The sequence below is a fragment of the Xiphophorus couchianus genome, chromosome 15, assembly GCF_001444195.1.
Source record: "Xiphophorus couchianus chromosome 15, X_couchianus-1.0, whole genome shotgun sequence".
Taxonomy (NCBI): domain Eukaryota; kingdom Metazoa; phylum Chordata; class Actinopteri; order Cyprinodontiformes; family Poeciliidae; genus Xiphophorus; species Xiphophorus couchianus.
The window spans coordinates 13,692,084-13,714,017 of NC_040242.1; the positions used below are offsets into that span (position 1 = coordinate 13,692,084).

Sequence of the window (21,934 nt, forward strand, 5' to 3'; positions counted from 1 at the left end):
TAGATGATGTTTGGGATTCAGTTCCTACACATAATAAATTGTGCAGGCTACTCTTACAATTGCAATATGAGGTATTATGCCCAATTGAACAGTTAGCCAGAATCTACTAGGGTTTGAATCCTTACTATGACTCTGACACTTAACCTTTTACTTTCTCTATTTTGAATACAGTGGCTGAGCAAGTATAGTTTAGATGAGATGAAGACTGTTGCCCTGCTACACAAACTCTGTGGTGTTTAAACATCATGCCTTGGATAAGTTATGAAAAAAGCATCAGGCCGCTCTAGCATCATGAAGATCCCATCTATCCTTTCCAGGGTAGAAGTGAGTCAGTATCAGGTAACAGGTTTGGTGTGAAACAGTCTGGAGGAGTCACTATTTTATATTTATTGCCTCAACTGCCCATGTTTTTTTTTTGTTTTGTTTTTTTGTATGTTTTGGTGTATATGTATTTATCCACTTGAATGGGGTTTTGATTCTGATTAGTTCAATTTTAAAGAAAAAAAAAGCTCTAAATATGAATAATTTCAGTAAATAAAGCAATCCCTCTGGTTTAGTAACTACCGGTAGTTTTCATTAACTAGGATGCCACTTACATTGGCACAACATTCAAAACATTGTAAAATAATTTGAAACACAAAGCCTAAATATAATTTATTAAAAGTGTAAATGCAATGTAATTAACCACAAGGTAAAACAAAGTATGCTACATGTTTGTTACATACATCCATAAAATTATAAACACAGATTTACATTCTGACTCTTGCGGCATTCTTAGATATCTTTGTGTTTTACTTAAATGTGGAGTATGATGACATCACGCTCCTTAATATCAACAAATAAAAAAATAATAATTAGGCATTTATGTCATTGGTGAGAGTAAGGCAAGCTCTGTGTTCACCTAACAAAAAAAATTCATTCCTGCATCAATTGATGTTTCCAAACGGATTCTACATGCTACATTTACACAAAGAAAATGGAAAAGTGTTTCTTTTATTTGAGAATGTCACCTATGTTTCTTGGCACTATTTAGAAAAGACCATAGGTTTGTTTGTTCTGATGTCATCAGTGTGGGACCTATTGCATTACTTTGCAAAAATTTAATGCAGTTTTTTAATAGTCATGATTATTGTGCAGTGGCATTTGAATTTATTGGTTTCTGTACTTTTTTGCTGCTAACATGAGTGGCAGAGTTTATAAAAACATGCTGAAAAACAACTGTGTACAAGAAAAGTGGAGCAAAGCTATTATTGCCCTGAAATCGGTTTGCATGTTAATTGAAATATGCAGGTGAAAAAAGTCAGGAAAGGTCCTCTACTTGGTGCGGAAGAGCAGTTGTTCCCGGACCTGCTTTGCCTCTAGACTTGTCTTTCCCTTTCATGAAAAAGGTAAGCAGCTCTCCTTTTCCCTTGACAAATATGGGCCCTCTTCGAATGAAGCGGAAGCCATATTCCTTCAGGATGTCATAGCAGTCCTCCACCACCTGATGGCAAAACAGGACAAATATTTACATGGATGCTACTCTGAGAACCTAAAACTTTCAAACTTACAGACTGTTGCATTGGTTTATTCAGTTGTCACTATGTATGGCAATGGGAGTTTATAAAACCAGAAAAAACTTATCAGTGTTTTCTTCAAAATGGTATTTAGATTGTGGTTACTCATACATAAAGAAATATTTAAGGGTCTAGATTTAGCTTTACGGTTAGGATTGTTAATATTTGACATTTAGAAATGACGGTTAAAGGTTAGGGAAATGGTGGGTGGTAAAGATAATTTGAAAGTCAATTTTCCCATTCAACATATAAAGATGTCTGTCTATGTTTAAGCTACCTGGATGTTGCCCATCACTCCAGTTGACTCCATTCTACTGGCCACATTGACTGTGTTACCCCAGATGTCATAGTGAGGTTTACGGGCTCCAATTACTCCAGCCAGAACAGCTCCTTTATTCAAACCTGAAGGAATCGACATGAAAAGATCGTAACATGTGCAAAAACTCAAAAAGAGAGGCACCGTCTTCCAGGTTCACTGACCAATCCGTAGCATGAAGTTGTTGAAGGATTGCTTGTTGAGGTTATCAAGAGTGACCTTCATGGCCAGGGCAAAATCTGCCAGCCCAGACAGGTGCTGCCAGCGTTCAATGAGCGACTGGTCTTCTGGCTGTGAAACAACAGAATGCAACTTTGTTGTGTTAATATCACTTTGTGTGGCACAAATTGAAGTATGTAGATAAAACGAGATAGGATCACACCTTTCGGCTGCCATATCCGTTGGTGTTGCTTTCGGGCGTTAGTCCAGAGGCAGCCATGTATGTGCTTCCTATCGTCTTGATCTTTGTGATACACCTGAACTCATCTCGGTCCAATAACTGGTGAACAAAAGAGGTATTTGCTATTCTTAATTTAAGTTTTACAAAAACAACAATCAATCTATCCATTCACCCATCTATCCATCCATCTGTTCCCTCATTCGATGACTATTCCCCTTTATCATTGCATTGTTGCAGGGTACAAAAAACATTTTTAATATAGTTCTGATCACATCGTTACATTCATTCGACAATGGTCTGAATGTAATAATTATTTTAGGTTTTTGATAGTGCATTTCAAAAGCCTTTTTTTTCCATGGTGAAAGGACCGCACAACATAAATGATGTTTTAATATGTGGGATAGGATGTGCCATAATCCAGGATAACTAAATAAACACATACACATTAATATTTGGATAAGTATCTCACAACACATTCCAGAGAATCTGCCTGTATCCATCTCCAAGGCTGTGAAATACTTAAATCCTGACATTTAACCTCTCTTAGCATAAATGGTAGAGGTCATTTGAATTGTTTAGCTGTGCAAGTAAAAACGTTTTTGCACTACGGGGAAAAAAAAATGCAAACCGATCATTCATGTCCATTATGATAGGACGCCACAACTCACACTGTCAAAATCGGAAATGATTTCATTGAGGATCCTGAGACACTCGATGCCTCCGTTGTTGATGCCCTCTTCAGTGTAGAAATCAGAAAAGTTTGGAATGGAGGCAAACATCACACCAATTTCATCATAAGACTGACTGTACAGCTCCTGCAACAAAATAATTACATTAAAGTAGCTTGTGCTGACTTTTATGATAATGGATATTTCTATATTTCAGAAGATTATGTAATTATGGAACAAACCACAAGATGGCACTGAAATGCAATGGATTGCATAGTAATAGAATCTAAACTCTCATGACACATTGATTGCATTTCAAAAGAATGGCAAAAAACACAATGTAGGTAAAAACAAACATGTTATTTTCCCAAATGGTTTGTATGCATTGCAGGATGCATGCATTTTAAAAAAAATGTACTTTCATTTATTTCTATTAAACTGATCTGTTAATTTTGTTGTAAGCAAACAACTCAGATCCATCATGCCATTGATTCATTAGATTCTTACACACATTCAGTTGCAAGGAACCTTGTAATCTTCAACACATATTCTGTGTAGCAGTTTGTACCAGTACCATCGGGCCAAAGGTACTGTTATTCGTTTATTCAACTTTTTATTTTTTTATTGTTATGATAGTGATGAGTTACACCTTGAGCAGCACTTTGATCAACTATTTTGTTATATTGTTGTTTTAAATGTGCTTTGGAAATCAACGTGGACTTGACTTGGCTTGATTTGTACCTCATCTCTCATTTTAGTACCCAGAAAGTGTTTGGCCACATGCTCTGGCAGCATGTTGGTCACCAGTGCCTCGTTCCAGCGCCTCATCTCGAACACCCTCTCCTTCTGGTCATGAACCCCAATCTTCCACAAGAACAGCTTCCTCGACTGACGCTCCAGCTACACAAATACAAGTTTGATAGGACTTGTATTTGTATTTCTCATAAAACAAGAATATTTTGAAATCAGTAGTGAAAGTGTCATTAAATGTTCCCCTAGTTTTACTCACATGGCGAGCAAAGAAGTAAAAGCTTATCATCATGATAATAATCATCATTGTCATGAGATACTTTGATGGCACTATGGATGTTCTGAAAATACATGGAGAGGGCCAACATTAGAAATGACACGTGCACACACCACTAAACATCCATAGCAAAATGCAGGAACAGGCAAAAAAGTCTTGTATCAATATTCCCCTCTTCCTTACCTGTAGGAGGCAAACTGTATAAAATCATACAAGTCGTATAGGTCACTCCAGCTGTAGATATTTACTGCTCCTGTTGCTGTGACAACTAACACCATGAGGCCCAGTTTGATCAGGTGGCTGACCTGAACCAACATGGCGGTTGCGATGAGTGACATCACAGCCATGAAGCTGTAATACTTTGGATTTTCTGCACAGCCTCGGTCGCCAAGAGACTCCAGCATCGGGCCAAAGGTACTGTTAAAGAGCCTCAGTGAAGGTGGGACACAACTTAGCTGAAAAATCAAAGATACAAAGAACACTGACAACAGGAGTAATGGGTGTTAAGTCATATAAAAATTGTACTGAAAAACATTACAACATCTGACACTAATTACTTTATATTTTTTATGTTACAAGCTAAAATACTGTCAGAAAGACATTAAATAGTTTTTAAAAAATCGAATTGAAAAAATAAAACTGTGGAAGTGAATTAAAAACTTCATTGCCAGTAAGTTTTACTTGGGACATGATTTCACAACAAGTAGTTATGGGATAATGAGCTTATTTCTTTACCCTGTGGAAAAGGTAATTACCTCCCTAGACCTTAGTCACTGGTATGTGTTTACATACAAAGCCATTTTGGATGTTATCCCTGCTGTTGCGACATACCTTTTAACAAATAAATGTGAAACTTACAATCTGCGATTACATCAGTAATGTAACAACTTAACTAGATGAGAAAGTATTTAGGTTTTTGGCATCAAATGTATGAACTAAATAACAAATTTAGCTACTGCAAAATTGTTGGAATCCACCTCATTTGTGTGAAAGTGATTTTAATAGAAACAATTCTTAATATCTTTCATCTTTTGTTGATAAATGTAATGTATTTATGTTGCTGCTCCCTTGCCCAGCTGTCCCGATCTAAATGAGAATATCTTGATTAGATAAATGTTATAAATAGCTCTTATTTAATTTGTTTTATTATTATTATTATTATTATTATTATTATTATTATTATTATTAATTAATTAATTTATTTTTTTTGCAAAAAGATCAAATCTGTGTTTACATTTATGTCTCCCATTGCATTTTCCATTGGGGTTGTCCTGCTTCTGAGAAGTCATTGAAAAATACATTCAACCGTTTAAGTTTCTTGCCCCAATTTGTAAAGTATTTTGAAGCCTAGTGTTTAGGCTTCAAAATGTTAATATTGTACAATATCTGGTATTGCCCCATAGCAAATTCTAAATCAAGTTGCAACATTACATACACATTGGTGCACTTTTTGAGGAAATAAAAGGTACATGATTTTAGGGGCTCTTTGAAGATGGACTGTCATCCATGCCTGACACAAAAATGAAGGATCATTCTGCATCTACGTGACAAAACTCAGCAGTGTGTGTAGCAGGTTTCCCTGTGAGGCTGTGACAAATTAGGCACCAGGCAGCGAGACAGATAGCTAATGGACTCCGCTGGGAGCATGCAGTGAAAAGTGTAGCAGGCAGTGATACCTGATGATAGGAAAGTGGAAACTCACTAATAGAAATCAACACACACAATACAACCGCTTGGAATGGTGAAATCTTTCAGCTCTGAATAAATGGAGATAAAAGTGTACAACATAAAACGGATTCATTCCTTTGATTGCAACAGTCAGCATTCACAAAGATTCTGCGTTTGTCAAGATGTTCTTTAGTCTTACCATGTCGGCTATTACGGCCATGGTTAGAACAAATATGGCTGCCATGGCCCACGTGTTCCGAGCCCACCGCGTGCGGTCGATCCACATTGAGAAGGAAACCAACCTTTTAGAGAACATCTGTAACAAGCAAACCATAAATAACACAAATCAAGAAATGGAAAAATTGAAAATACACTTTTAATTTGTCTTTAAAGCATAAAAAAATAAACAGGCTAGTGGTTAAGAATGATTAATAGATTAATGCTTAATTTCCCACCCTAGGAAAGATTGCAGCTAGGGAGCAAACTGTGAGAATAAGCAACAACAGCTGCCCAACAGCGAGAGTCACGTAGTTCACAACCAACCTGGGTAAAGAACACATGAAACAATTATAATCACTACAAAAGAAAATGAATTCTCATAAGTTCCAAATAAATTGAGAATTAGATACTTGCAACAATATTCAGTGATTAAACACCAACTCACAACGGGTCAATAAACACTTCCATTGCTGTGATGAAAAAGAGCACAATGACACAGCAGCTGAAGGCCGCACCACTTCTCTTCTCCTTCTCTGAGGAGTAGTGCTCCTCCAACTTTCCATCCACAAACCGCAGTGAAACGGGATTGATTTGATCCTTCATTCTGTTTCAAAACAACACAACTCAACACCAAATACTGGAAAATGATGCATAAAAAATGGCACCCACATAGGGAGGACAAATATACCAGATGTTTGCTTTTAAAGTTCACCAAATAATTGATGACACATCTTACATTTGCTGAGACTCTCTGTCCAGAAGTTCCTGCTGCAGTCGTCTGTTGATAGCTTGTTCATCAGCCATTTTATTTCTCTAAGATTGTTTGCAACAAAACAGAAATCAAATGTGCATATAAGGTTATTAAGTTATCTAATAGATTTTTCAATTATTCTAATGCCTAGGTTGAGTACAACATTAGTCTTTGCAACAAAAAAATCAGACATACAATTTTATTTACCTCCTGTTTAGGGCTAGTCAGCATTGACTGAGGGGAGACTGTGCTCCCATTGGTTATTGTTGTATTGATCACCTGATTTGAATTTCTGCTGGTCAGTGTCCCAGGTGTCTGAGGTAAAAAAGAAAGGGATATTTAAACATGACATTAAAACCAACTTTTGTTTATTTTCATCTTTACTACAGGCTAGCATCAATGTTCTTTTCAGCTAAAAATAACTTACGGTTCCATTGAGTCCATTTGCTTCCTCTTTGGGTTTGAGAACCAGGTAAGTGTCAATTCCTTTCTCCAGCAGGTACTCACACCTCTCTGCTCCATTTCCAGGCTCAACCTCAAATTCCCCATGCAGACTGTCCTTAGTGCTCTGGGAAATGTGCACTCTCCTGTGCAGCATATAAATGTTTTAAGACACAAGGACTTAACTGCTAGGTGTAAGATCTTATTTTTATTTTTCTACCCAGGGATTCCTCCAGACTCCATCTTATTGGCCACAGTGACATCTGTTGACCAAACATCAAACTGCCAACGCTTCTGACCGAGGACGCCACCGAGCACAGTGCCTGTGTGAACACCCACGCGCATGTCCACGTCGGTTTTTGTCTTTTCACGCACATACCTGTTGAAATAGAGAAAGAATTATTTTCTACACATATTTGACTGTTCACACCATACTTCAATACCCTGACCTTCATTATTTGCTCTCAAGGTTTTCTGTTATTTGATGTTTACTTTATCCCTCTTTATTGTTCATTTTTACATTATGTCCATATCAGGGAAGCACAGAGCTATTTTCTTTTTCGCTTTGCATATTTTTAAAGGAGGCACTACTTACGAAATAGCTTCCACCATTGAAAGGCCCATCATTATAGAGCAAACAGCATGGTCTTCCCTGAAGTCTGGCAGACCACAGATGCAGTAGTAACAGTCTCCAAGAATCTTAATTCTCAGTTGGTGATGTTGCTGCACAATAATAGAAACATTTCATTTGCAAAAGTTTCTATAAAAAGAGATTGGGCCTTAAGAAAACAATTATTAATACAGGGAACTGTATTAATAATTGTAAACGTGGCGTCTTATGTCTGTGCAAATTAATAGAAATTTCAGTGGGTTTTGTAGATTTTTTTTGTATTGATATATCTATTGAGAATGCACAACCAATTAAAAATTAAAATGAGTGTGCCACAGTACATTCTATTCTGATTAAAAAACTTGCTACTAAAATAATACACTGACATTGACATTTTCAAAATTTAACCTTTCAATGACTGTACTCTGTTGGCTGTGTGTTGGGTTTTCATTCAGCCATTGGCAACCCTAATAAAAAAAGATCAAGGATGCCTATTTTAGGCTAATTTTACAAGTTTTTTTTAGGATTTCAGTCTGGACACAAGATGGCGAAGAAGGAAGTAGGATTTTGTTCAGACCAAAAATGCTTTATTTTTTGACATGTCTTCCAAAAAACTGATTGGCACATTGATAGCATTTATTGGTTGTCTTAACATTTAGTCATGACAAAATAACAACAGAAACATAAAAGAAGACACAAAGAAAAAAAACAACAACCTTCTGGCTATCAATTTGAATAACTTCTATATCTATAAACAAAGATCTCAGAACAAAGGCACAAGATTTCTTGCTGATCACTGTTTTTTTAGCTGTTGCTCAAAGTTGAAAGTATTGGTAACAAGGCCTGTCAAAAAACAGTAAAAATCAGTCCTTCATACTAAAAGTAAAAAAAACAACCCATTAAAGCAACAGATTTTGAATTCTACTGTTTTGTGATCAAGATGTCTGAACAGTTCATGTGAAATCTGCATTACTATTGATACAGATGATTTTGCAACAGGTGATTGTTTTTCTATATTTAACAGTGCAATTTTTGTTATTGTTTTAAGATTAAGATTATACTACTGCATAAAAAGATTCATTTAAAATATAGGCAGCAGGGTGCTTATAACTGTTTACAGCACTAACGAAACATGATTAAGGTAATTCATTCATTGCTGATACTCACTGAGGCCAGTTTATCGAAGCGGGCAAACAGTTCATTGAGCAGCTTTACCAGCTCTTGTGCACTACAGGCTGAGGATAACTGGGTGAAGCCCACAATGTCTGCAAACAGTATACTGAAACAAAAAGGCATATATAGAGGAGAAACAACATGACCTCCAGCATACATTTTTCACTTACAAAAATCACAACTCTTGTGTAGCATTAAAGCTAATTTTGTGATCCAGACCTGACGTTTTCATGGCGGTACATGTACATGGTGTTGAACTGCTGCTGCTGCTGGACCTCGTTCTGATTGGCCTGGTTCTTCATGCCCTGCAGCATCTCATCTGCAATATGCTTTGGCAGGATGGAGAGCAACAGTTCCTCCTACATGGGGGGAAAGGGAAAGGTGTGTGTGTTCAATTAACATGAAGCAGAAAAAGACTTCTGAGAGCCCAACATATAAAGCTATTAATCAGTGGTTATGAAAATATTCTGGTCAGGTTTGGTGAAGCTGACATATTTCTTATCTCTTTTATTTTTATCACTTAACATGTTATTTGGGATTTTGTTTGCAACTCTCTATTTTTTTAAACAACAAGAAAGACAGCTCTGTTAAAGTTTAAATGTTTTTCAATTAGCTTCACAAATTTCAACATTCAAGAATTTTATTGAGATTTTATGTTACAGACCAACAAAATAGTGCAATGTATTGTATTGCATAGTTGTGAAGAGGAAGAAAAAAAATAACATGGTTTTCAAATATTTTTACAAAATAAAAAATAATAAATAAAAATTGTGATAAGCACTTGTATTCACTGGATTCTGAGTAGGCCATTCTAACATATAAACATGCTTTGACATTTCTACATAAGTAGATGCAACAGAAACAAAACGCAGTACTAAATGTAAAATTGTAAAGCTGAGTTAAAATAAATATTTGATAAGCTAACCAGATAGTGAGCTTAAGTGGTATGTTGCCCAAGAGACACAAAACATATCTGCATTTATTGCCCAACAGCTAAGATGACATTATTTTTACAAGTCCCTGATGACTGATCCACAGATGAAAACAACGGCCTATTAGCCAGCAGCAGAGGAAAACACAGAGCAATTAAGGAGCACAGGGCGTTCTGTCATCTTATCTATTTGGGTGTAGGTTCATGGGAAAGTGCATAAAGAATGTCTCTATGATGTAAACAGTTATACTGCATGTCAGTTAAGGTCACAATATTAGGATGCATGATAGGTTTCGATTAGGAGGGAAAACAGTGGCTAAGGTTAGTTTAGGTCTCCTGAAGAGTGAAAGTCACATTGTTCTCCTGAGTCATCTTACCTGCTGGGTGCTCTGGTCCTCCAGAGTCAGTTTAACCTGCAGAGACTGACGAGCTTCCAAAAACGCTGTTCTGTACTTCCTGTCGGCCATGTAAAATGACATCACACCCACCATGGCTGCACACAGGTACAGCATCACATTGGCCAGCAGCTGAAGAAAAAGAGGAAATGCCACATTTTTCTTCCTGTAGTTAGGTGATCTCCACTCTTTGTCTGTAATAATATGATAATTTGCTGCTTTCAGCTAAATATTGAAGAACTCCGAAATGTGAGAGTCATATATATTGTTGATGAACGATAAATGCAGTGTGTACTAGGGTATATTACAGTTTTTATCAATGAAATATTACAAATAACAAATAAACACAGAGTCATGCAACATCTACAGACGCAGGTATGGAAAGGAAAGTTCTTAAAGTGACTACTTTTGTCTTTCACTGTCGAGTCTTGGTCACACTGCCATATTACTATTAGAGTATGTGTCAAACTTAAGGCCCGCTGGCCAAATCTGGCCTACCATAGATATTTCTGTGGTCTTCAAAACTCTAGAGATCTTCAAGATAATAGTTGAGCTCTTAAGCATGATTTTATCTGTGAAATCAAATCAGTTTTTATTTATGTCTTTTTCTAACAGTTTTGTCATGCAATTTACCGTGACATCAAACACATTGAGACTTGCAAAGTTTCAGTAGGAGCTGCTGTTTTGTGAAATATGTCATTTCTAAATTGTTGACATTTTATTTCTCTCTTGTCCCAGTTCAACTGTGACCTTTTGTGACACCTGCATTTCTTTACCTGTCTCACCAGCATGGCCCCTTGAAGATTATCCCCAAACCTTTGAGCCACGGTGACCCCCAGTGTCAGGGTGTGTATCCCAGAGGAGAGCGTTGCGAGGAGGACAAGGGGCACCAAATTCAGCGGTAAAGTCAAAAAGCTGGAGAAACTGAAGAAAGCCTGCCAGCCCACAGAGTCGCTTGCATCAGAGAATCGCTTGAAGTTCAGTCCCATATAACATAAGACATGGATGGTGACCATCAGCCACAGCACATATGGCACCGCTCTTCTTGCCATAGGGGATGTAGGGAGTTTTTGGAACCAGCAGAGCAGGTAGAGAACTACATCCACTGCCAGCCCCACAACGGCGACCACCACCATGGCCAGCTTGTCCTCGGTGTACACCACCGCACACATAATGATAATGAAGCTGTTGAAGAGGGCTGCAAATAACACCAAGACCAGCAGGTTCTCTTCTCTCTGCCTACGAAAGTAGTTCTGGTAAAGGCTCTCCAAGGACCTAGGGGTAAAGGTAAGTCGCAATGACCGGGGCAGGCAGCGGCAGCAGCCAGACTGGAGGACAGCCACATCCCGGGTATGGCTCGGATCACTGGGAGCCGGTCCTGAATACTCTGCAGAGCACTCGGTGGAGTGCTCTGTGTTTGTTGTATTGACACGGTCCACAGACATGCTGTTCATTTAAAGGTAATCCATTTGGTTTCTCCGACGGTATTCCCAAATGTATTGTAAAATCCTTTGAAAAGATGCAAAAGTTTCCATCAAATGTATGAAAAGAAAAAAAAAAAAATCAGTCCCTGGGTGAATATAAACGCATCATGAAAGGTTCTTACCTTTTATGACATTTAGGTTCATTTGATTATTCTTGTTCTTCACAAGCTAAAACTTCATAGTGAAAATATGGCCTGCAGAATCCAAATCCTGTTGAATTTGCAGTAGAAAGGAGCCATGTGCAGCTACCAATGTGAAAGTAATGCATGTTCAAAATGGTTAAACGGCATTACAAGGTTGTATCTAAAAACCAGAATCACTTCTCTGGTGCTCTTCTGTGCTCCGATAAGTCCTGTGTTACCTCCCACCCCTAACATCTCCCACTGGTAAACAGCTAATCCTCTGGTACTGTTGTTAAGATGACACTAAAGTCTCACAGTCATGTCTTGGGAAATGTGATGTGCGCAGAAGTGAGAAAAAGACAGAAGAGGGGGTCTCATTAAGCCATATGACAAAAAAAAGGGTTTTTATTAATTCTCCATCATGTTACAGAAAATAATTTAAGTCCTGAAAAGGACACAAATACCAATGTTTACTGGTGGACAAAACTATATGGTTCTTATGAGACACAAATACAAAATATCTACACAAAACAAAAAATATTATCATTCCTCTTTGTTGGAAAAACACCAGCAGCAGCAACATGCTGGAGTTTGACTCCAGTTGTAGAAACAGATGTAAACTCAGTTGTCATTCAGTCTCTGTGTGTGTTGGTTGTTGATGGTGATTTTCCTAGCATACCACTGAGAGCGCTTCCCAAAGCCAGCACTATAGCCACCAGAACTCCTACGGTCCCCAGCGTCCCCAGAGCTGCCGTGCCTAATGCTGCGGCCCCCAGAGCTCCGGCTCCAATAGGCGCCGCTGCTGCAGTGACCGTCTCCATGCCGATTCCTTTAATTAGCTCCATTCCTGTGAGAAGCCCCTGCTGTAGATTCACCTTAGTGTGGAATGGGCTCTTTGGTGCACCCAAGATGAATGCCCCTACTGCAGTGAATGTCACTGTTATCAGTTCAGATGTTGTCAGCTGTGTTGATGTCAGTCCTGGAACCTTGAGGGCTACAAGTACACCCAAGATAACGGAACCTAAAAGTACCAATGTTGAATTCCTAGACCTAAATGTTTGCTTTGCTGCAACACTCGCAGCACCCAGTGACACTCCTGCAGCTGTAGTTGCTCCTAAAGCTGCTCCGGAGCAGCTTCTCAGTCCTAGAGCAGAGCTCAAAAGTACAACAGCTTTCAAAGCTATTGATGTTACTACCACAGCTCCCACACCAACCTTTCCAGCCACCTCTGGCCCCAGTCCAACCGTGGCCACAGTTCCCAGGCCAGCCCCCAACAGTCCCACAGACAGAAATCCCACCCAAAGGACTGATTGTAGCATTAAAATCACTTGTGTTTTTGTGCCTTCTTCTGCCCCACCTGAACCCAAACCAACAAAAAACCCCCAAATTGCCACAAAAACAGAGTAGAAGAAGATCCTCTCCAACAATTTGCACCTGGTTTTAGATTCTGGTTTTGGTGGTGACCTTGCTGTTAGAGTTCGTCGTAGAGCAAAGAGAACGATAATGCTCAGTCCCATACAGAAGAACCCAAGAATGGCGCCCAATCGTCCAAATATAACACTGGCGTACAGAGTGGTGAAGATGATTAACAGAGCTGTTGTCATGTCATTGATGTTGGAGTATGAGTACACGATAAGAACCAGAGTGCCCTGAACCATGATGTAGATCCAAGGTGGTATGATACCCTCCAACCCTCCGGTGACGACTGCACCCAATGCGACTGATGCCCCGGACATGGCTCCTATCAACCAAGGCAGGGTCACACCTGCTTTATTGAGCAGCTTCAGCACCATGGCACTGAGGAGGAAACCCAGTCCAAGAGAAAGGAGTGCTGATGTAAACATGAGGCATGCTGCCACGACCGCTACACCGGTTGAACCAGCACGTCCAGCAGCTCGAGTGGCAGCGTTCAGCAGAGTGACGTCTTCAGTCAGAGAGGGCTTGACTGCATATGAGGCAGCTTGTCCGAACACAAAACCAGCTGTTGTACCTCCGAGGAGGGTCTTCACCACACGGAAGGCACCTACAGACAAAATCCAGTCATTTAATAGTATTCAAACTACTATTTAATTTACATCTTAAAATGTACATGCTATTCAGAACTACTTTATGGAAAAGGTATAAAGTTATTATGCTTACAACAACCCCCTCAATAGATCTGTTAACAATATGTTTTGAAATTTTATTGATGAATTTCAATAAATAAATAAATAAATTAAGCAGAGACCTACAGTAACTGCTCAAGCAAAAGATTTACCCACTGGTTAAACAGAAGATTCATAAACATATTTAGAGTCTTCATTAAGTGGTTTAAATATAATTTTCATTTGAATCAGATCTATTTATAGACAAAGGTCCCAGATAACAAAGAGACATTTTTTTTTCATTTGAACAGACGGATAAAACGGATATTTATTCATGGCATAAACGGTTTTGCATCAATATCAGAAAGATAAAAATGCATGATATTTGAATGAGATTGTTATCTCAATAATGAAAGTCCTCAAGTATCTAATAATGGTGTTATGTGGCAGAGCTAATATGCAGTGTTGTGAAAAAAAAATTTGGGGAGAAAAAAAGTCTTTGACATCTATCAGTTTGGAAATGGGACAGTAAGCAAATCATCATGAGAGGCATTGTCCATAAATGGAGAAAAAATCATTACACAGTGGTGAGTCTTACCAGCAGGGCCAAGTCTACCAATATTACTACAAAAACACCATTGACGGCTCATGCAAACTTGTCCCAGAACCCAGAAAAACATCATTAGTCTGGACAACCTTTGGCCCTTAATGAATGAAATCATTGAAGTTTTTATTTATGTAGGTTATTTTTGTCTGAAAAAAAAATTTTTTTTACAACTATTTTCTACAGGGCATTAATTATTTTTCGAAACTGGTATTACTTGAAAGTTCAGGACATTGGATTGACTCTGGAATTTCATATCTTGTTTTGAGACTTGACTTGATATTTGATTGTAAAGATTTAAGCCTTACTTTTCAAAACAAAGCCACTCATCTGACTCCCTGGTAGAGCTGGTAAACAACTGGTGTGAAGTAAAACTGAAGTATTTGCAACTATTTCACAACTGCTTTGCTGCTTTGATACAACATATTAAACTAAAACTGATAATCTATAATCAATACCCCATTGAGAACGCTTACAAAGGATTTTGTTCCAAACTGTGGTAGTATGGCAGTCCTCCCATAATTCTTGTATTATCTCCCAGTTTCAATTTTGTTCAGATCTGTTCCTGTTACTTTAACATGAAAGTAAAATATGTCTGAGTAGTTCCACGCTGAAACCTAAAACCAGGAAGTCTGTCTGCTGTACAAAAGAAAAACAAGCATTTCAGTGGACCATGTCAGTACAGCTGCTGCTCTGCAGCTAACACGCCACCAAACAGATCTCATATTCAGCTTTCACAGCGTCTGAGGTTGTGTGTGAAGCTCGGGATAGTGTTATCATCTTACCCAGGCTTGTTTCTGCCATTTCTCCCTGAGCGGTGTGCACCTCACTGACATTACAAGCTCTTCCTGTTCACGGTTAGGCGTCAGACGACCTCACGTTGAGAGGAGCCAATCAGAAAAAAGATACCAGCTCCTGCGTCTTTACCATGTGACAGCCTCACTGTTGCCCACATTTATATCAATGAACACAATAAACTATTTTCTTTGTTAATATAAAAATAACGTGCTTAGAAAGGATTATTCATGATGTTCAGCATCATTACAGTGACATAAACAAGGATGTCAAAAGTTAATAAATAAAATTTGAACTACCACGTCACACGTCAGGCAACATAATGCCAATCGGTCATTTCCATACCCTACATTTTAATTACGTTTATAGCATACACCTGTTTAAAACAATTTTATTGGCTAAATATTAGTGAATGAATAAACAAATATTCGTAAATATGTCATGTATTAGTGCGCCCCCTGTTGGATAGGCTCTCCCCCCCGCCCCCCTCAAAATAAAATAATTGAGTAATAATAGACAACAAGCATGATAAAAGCAACAAAGTGATTTGATTCCTCATTTTGCACACAGTTTGATCAGTTTGATTTGCACTAAAACAACAAAATCTTGTCACCTTGTGGCTGTGGCTGATAGATAATGCAAGCATGAAACCTTGCCTCAAAAGGCGATCATTTACGCAGGTTACTTTTCATGACGCAATACTTCTAGATGCCACTACATGCAAACTCTGAAAAAGGACGTTGATATAAATTATTAGTGACTTCTACCTTGAAACTATTTCTCATCGTTTTTCTCTCTCTAGCCATACTAAAAAGTTGAGGAAACGATTGTCGTTTCATAGTATTATAGCATAGTTTACATTATCATGTAAGAATTTTGTTTTAGATTGGGAGAATGTCGTTTTTGGTTTTCACAAGTATTAAGGAAAACCAAAAACAAAACAAGCAAGCAAGCAAAAAGAAAAGAAAAAAGGACAATGAATTTTGTTTATGTTTTAAAAATAATAATAATAATAATAATATAAAATGATCCTGTTTTATATTATTTTATTCCAATTCAATAAGGAAAGTAAATTTTTTATGCTTTTTAAATTTCGAAAAATTATCTTAATGAAAAGTATCTATCTTACTTCAAATACCGCTTGACAAAGCTTGTTTTGTGTCGATTTGTTATAATAAACATTAAAAAGCAACGTCCCGTCTCTCTTGTTCTAACTTCCGGTGTATTGTCACCTGACAGCAGGAGTCATGCGAGTACCACTTCCGTGTTTATAGACTCGACTCCGGATAACTGATGCTTCTGTGCCTCGCGTTTTTTAGACACTTAACTTCTGAGCAAAGTGAAGACTAAAGCAGAAACCAAAATAAGAAGAATATCGACACTGGCCTTGGCGCAACAGTAAGTTTATAGTTTTACTTTCATTCTTAAAAAAATGTTATAACGCGAATGTATAGCTATTTTTGTCCACATTACTTCCCAAAATATTATTGATTAAATAAATAAGTGCAACTATTGCGCAGTGTTGTTTTTTTGCCACAGTATTTAGACTTACACTACAAAATTAAAAGTTTTTCATGGCCAGATCACAATGAAACACATCACAATGAAAATTGTCACTCAGCAAGTTGGTGTTGCTGGCTGCTCCCAGTCAGCTGAGACTCACGAGGTTTAAGGTGTCTGTCAAGGTAAAACACACCTAGAAAATATCATCACACCTTCGATGTGTAAATAGCTGTTTGATGTTGATGCAATCCAGCACATTGCATGTACTGTTCTTGCAAAATTATTCAATTGGACCAATGAAATGGTCCATTTCATTGGACCATCCATGAAATGGTCCAATACTTGTTTTTTATAGACTTAATTGTGATTTATGTTGTAAAACACTTTGTGACTTTGTTTGTGAATGGTGCTTTATAAATAAACTTGTCATTGAAGAAAACATGTTACAGACTGCTAAAGACCTGAAACAGGACAATAGTTCTTAACATTCAGCCAATGAAATGGTTTAGATCATTGGCATGTGCTGAAGTTGCCCTAAAACCAACTGAGAATCTTTGACTTCTAATCTAAATGAGCCTCAGCTGTTTTCTAAGCATAAATGAAAAAAAAAAAAAAACTTCCCAAGAGGTGAAAAGGCAGTAGAGACAAAACCCAAAAGTGTAGCAGCTGGACTTGCAACAAAAGGTGCAAGCTCAGCTTTTTATTTGTGAAAAATGTTGATTACCATGCAATTTCCCCCTGTGTTTTGGTTTCTGACATAAAATCCCAATGACAATTTGCAGCTGAAGCCTAACAAAAGTGCAAAAAGGATTTTATGCATAGTTTTCTGTTCTTAGTTGTGGTTTTTCTGTTTTTCTTTTATTCATGTATTTACAGGCCTGTGTCTGCAGCATCTGTATCATCAGATTTTTCTTTTTCACTTCAGGAATGCATTTCTCAGTGCTCATTTTTGCCTCTGTGGCCACCATGACTGCCTTCGCCCTTGACAATGGACTGATGAGAACACCTCCAATGGGCTGGTTGGCATGGGAACGATTCCGCTGTGACATTGACTGCACAAACGACCCAAAGAACTGCATCAGGCAAGCAGGCTTTTAATAAATGAACACGCCTAAAATAACGTTACTACACAGAAGCAGTCAAGAAATGTTAAATAAACAGAAAAGTGTGTCTTTTAATAGTAATAGTGGATGAAAATTTTATTCAAATGCAGCATTAATTCATTAGATGTTTACAAACCGTACATCTTGTTCGGGTCAGTGCTAAACATTGCTGTCCTTCCTCCCTCCAGTGAGAATCTGTTTATAGACATGGCAGACAGACTGTATGAGGACGGCTGGAAGGAACTGGGCTACGTCTACGTGAACATAGATGACTGCTGGTCGTCCATGGACAGAGACAAAGATGGACGGCTGCAGGCTGACCCTAAGAGGTATAGCCTGGACACATTCAGACAGGAGCGCTCTTTTGTAAAAACAACGTTATCATATCCAGGCCAATGAGACAAAAAGAGTGGCAGTACAGCAATTTCACAATCACAGCAAAGTACATTTGTCTATAGCTTTTCTGCAGGTATCTTCAAATCAGAGTCAGTAGATTAAAACAAGTGTGATAAAAACAATGACCTTTGAGATCCGTGGGAAGCTGTGATAAGTGCCTGACCTGCTGTTTAAAACATGAGAACATATTGCTCTCTTATGACTGTGTAATCATGACCTTAGCAACTAGCATTGTTGGTAATGTGGAAAACCTGCACTTATTCAACAGTTTCAACAGGTAATGTTTAATTTTCTATGTTAAAATCAGGTTTCCAGGGGGAATCAATAAGCTGGCGCGCTACTTGCATGACAGAGGCCTCAAACTGGGCATCTATGGGGACATGGGCACCCACACCTGCGGTGGGTACCCTGGGACGACGGTGGATAAGATTGAAATAGATGCTCAGACATTCGCTGACTGGGAGGTGGACATGTTTAAATTTGATGGCTGTTACTCCAATGCTGTTGAGCAGGAGCTGGGTAAGAAAACATGAGTCATTAGTTTGATGGTATGAATTCAGAGGTGATTCACCATCTGATATTAATCGACTCTTATTGTTTTTTCCTGGCAGGTTATCCTTTGATGTCAAAGGCTTTAAACGCAACGGGCCGCCCCATTGGCTACTCCTGCAGCTGGCCTGCTTACCAGGGTGGACTTCCACCGAAGGTGTTTATCATTGGCAAATGTTTTGAACACTGTGTTCTAATACAATCAGGGAACTTTTTAGAGCTAAATGCATTCTTAAGACATGACTCTTTTCTTTGGCCTTTGAGATAATCTGAGATGTTGAATTTGTTGTCCTGTATTGTGTTATTTTTATAATTACTTGTGTATACTATTGCTATTATGAATTTACCGATTGATCATATTTGTATTTTATGATTGTGTACAGCACTTTGGTCCTGTGGGTGTATAACTTGCTCTATAAATATAATTGGTATGTAATGGTATGGTGGTTTAATATTGCTCTTGATGTTTCAGGTGAATTACACTCAGCTCGGGCAGATCTGCAACCTTTGGCGTAACTATGGCGACATCCAGGACTCTTGGAGCAGTGTGCTGAGCATTGCTGATTGGTTTTTTGAAAACCAGGATGTCCTGGCACCTGCAGCCGGACCTGGAAGATGGAATGACCCTGACATGGTTTGTCCCACCGGCCTAACAAATGTTACTGTTTTCCGATTATTTTTCCATCCATTGTTACTTACGGTACTTAGTTCCTTGTTTTAGTGGGCTACTCAGTTTCTTGTTACATATTTAGTTAGTTTCGTAGGTATATACTAGTCATTTTGCTACTTAGTTACTCATCAAGTTACTTAGTTACATTCTTATTTCTTACAAGCTTAGAAAGAAACCTAGTTGCTTCTTTAGCAACTTATTGGTATTTAATTATTTTTTTTTTACTGCCTCTAACCAAACATACTTAGTTAGTATTTAGTTAGTTACTCATGCTGTTGGTTCCTAAGTTACTTAATTATGTAGCTAGTTACTTAGTCATTACTTAGAGGTCATTACTTAGAGGCTTAGTTAAGTATTTTATTACTTTGTTAGTTTGTTACTTATAATACTTAAGTAAGTTACCTACTTAAGTATTACTTACTGAATGACTTGGTTCCTTATTTTCCTGCTTAATTAATTAATTAATTAGCAAGTTGTTTGGATAGTTACTTCCAGACTTTGGTTTTTGTTATTTTAGTATTTATAGCTTAACTATGGTGGGAATAGCCACAATAAACATATTTGCATATTTCCAGCTTTTGTATTTATACTTTAAACTTTGCTTGAAGAGCCATGAGAACGTTTGAAAGTTGGAGTCCAGAAACGTGTTGGTTACTGAAATGTCTAGGAACTCAGTGTCTCTATTTATAACGCGGTCAGGCTCATAATGACAGGTAGGCACATAGTGGTTGTCACAAAGGTCTGAATTTCTACTAATAAATGTAATCTCTCTTAATTGTGTGATAATTTTTTTTTCTTTCACCAGCTGGTTATCGGAGATTTTGGTCTCAGTATGGACCAGTCTCGTTCTCAGATGGCTTTGTGGGCAATCATGGCCGCTCCCCTGTTCATGTCCAATGACCTTCGCACAATCAGCAGTGGAGCCCGGAGCATCCTTCAGAACAAGATGATCATCAGCATCAACCAGGACCCCCTGGGTATTCAGGGAAGACGCATTCTCAAGGTGTGGATTGTGCTGCTGTTTTGGCATTGGCTGTGAGGAAAATAAGACGGATATGGCAATGAAAAGCGTTTTCATGTCTCATTGTCAATGAAATTGCTTTCTGTCTTCAAGGAGAAGTCTGGCATCGAGGTGTTCTGGCGCCCCCTGTCAAACAACGCCAGCGCCTTAGTGTTCTTCAGCCGCCGTACTGACATGCCCTATCGCTACGAAACCTCCTTGAGCAAACTCAACTACACCACTGGCAGCTACAAGGTAGGTCTCAGAGATTTTGTTTTTTACCGTTTAATAGTACAAGGTTGTAACTTAGGCTTTGACAGAAGACATTTTTTAATGTGGAGGTTTTCTTCCATGAATCACTTCTGTTTTCTGTTTTTTTTTTTTTTTTCTCAAGGTCACTGATGTCTACACTGACCAGATTGATGTGCTGAAAGACTCCACTGAGTTTGTGGTTTCAGTGAACCCAACAGGTGTGGTCATGTGGTATGTCTCAGCGCCCGGCAAACTACAGTACCATCCGTTTATCAGAGGGGACAAACTCCGCAGACATAAATATGATGCAAAGCAAAACAACTTCTTTTGAAATTTTACTATCTTTTAATATCTCTAGGGGTTTGGCTTTGGTGTCATTGTCCCTGCTGGGTCAGCGACAACGACGTTTTGCTGAATTCACACATGATCTTTCTGCATAAGTTTTTTTCTACCTCAGAATGATTCAGGTTTAATTTGAACTTTTCGTAAAATATCAATTTTTATAATAACAAATCGGGTTTGGTTGATAAGGTCTTCTTAAAACACAAGAGATTATATTCTAGATAGTGATTTTATTGTCTCACATACAAGGCTGTTTAAAGCAGGATTATGTTCCGTCTAGTTTTTTTTTTTTCTTCTTTCAGCAAATCATCTTTCTCAAGGAACTAAAGCACTGAGAATCATGGGTGCCATATGCAATTACCACCATTGTTTTTCTTTAGAATTATATTTAGATAGTTGTCAATAATGTTTTGCCAAAATTGTCAAATTTTCTAAATTTTTTTGGAATAAAAAGAAATTTTCTAAGAAGTGCTCCCTTTGATTTATTGTTTTGTTCCTTCAGGAAGTTTCAGGAATAGGAGTCCAAAGGACTTATTTTACTGCTGCTACTTGGATTTTCTGTGAAATTCAGTAAACTGTAAAATGTTTTAGTGTACTTCTGAAATGTTGACCAGGTGTAAATATTAAATGTAGTTTAAGTTTAACTAAATGAAAGCAGACTTAAAGAAAGTCTTTGTAAAGGATGCACAACTAGTTAAAATACCTGGATCCCATGGCTGTGGTGCTCTGCATATCTAAAATTAAAATAGGTGTGATATTTTAATAGCATACCCATTAAAATAGGTGGGCTTAATACCCATTTCAGTAGGTATTAAGCGTAATACCTATTGTGCTGATTTTTTTTTCTCATTGAAAGAAAATCCTTCTGATCTTAT

The 21,934-nt window shown here is 38.0% G+C and overlaps 2 protein-coding genes across 2 annotated transcripts; one reads left to right on the plus strand and one right to left on the minus strand.

Moving 5' to 3' along the window:
* Positions 1–643: 643 nt before the first annotated feature.
* Positions 644–15,468, minus strand: adcy3b (adenylate cyclase 3b). Its single transcript, XM_028039844.1, has 21 exons — positions 15,235–15,468; positions 10,932–13,784; positions 10,138–10,287; positions 9,049–9,188; positions 8,824–8,935; positions 7,642–7,769; positions 7,267–7,425; positions 7,033–7,192; positions 6,813–6,920; positions 6,591–6,667; positions 6,300–6,458; positions 6,091–6,178; positions 5,835–5,951; positions 4,151–4,422; positions 3,950–4,031; positions 3,682–3,840; positions 2,941–3,087; positions 2,255–2,371; positions 2,037–2,163; positions 1,834–1,958; positions 644–1,483 (listed from the first exon to the last, which is right to left on the minus strand). Exons 2-21 carry the CDS (start codon positions 11,607–11,609, stop codon positions 1,301–1,303), a joined length of 3,288 nt encoding a protein of 1,095 aa, XP_027895645.1. The 5' UTR covers positions 11,610–13,784; positions 15,235–15,468; the 3' UTR covers positions 644–1,300.
* A 1,021-nt stretch (positions 15,469–16,489) lies between these two features.
* Positions 16,490–21,530, plus strand: naga (N-acetylgalactosaminidase, alpha). Its single transcript, XM_028041109.1, has 9 exons — positions 16,490–16,642; positions 17,673–17,829; positions 18,039–18,179; positions 18,554–18,765; positions 18,858–18,952; positions 19,268–19,429; positions 20,271–20,468; positions 20,580–20,720; positions 20,860–21,530. The coding sequence occupies exons 2-9, from the start codon at positions 17,675–17,677 to the stop codon at positions 21,046–21,048; spliced, it is 1,293 nt and encodes a 430-aa protein (XP_027896910.1). The 5' UTR covers positions 16,490–16,642; positions 17,673–17,674; the 3' UTR covers positions 21,049–21,530.
* The last annotated feature ends 404 nt before the right edge of the window (positions 21,531–21,934 follow it).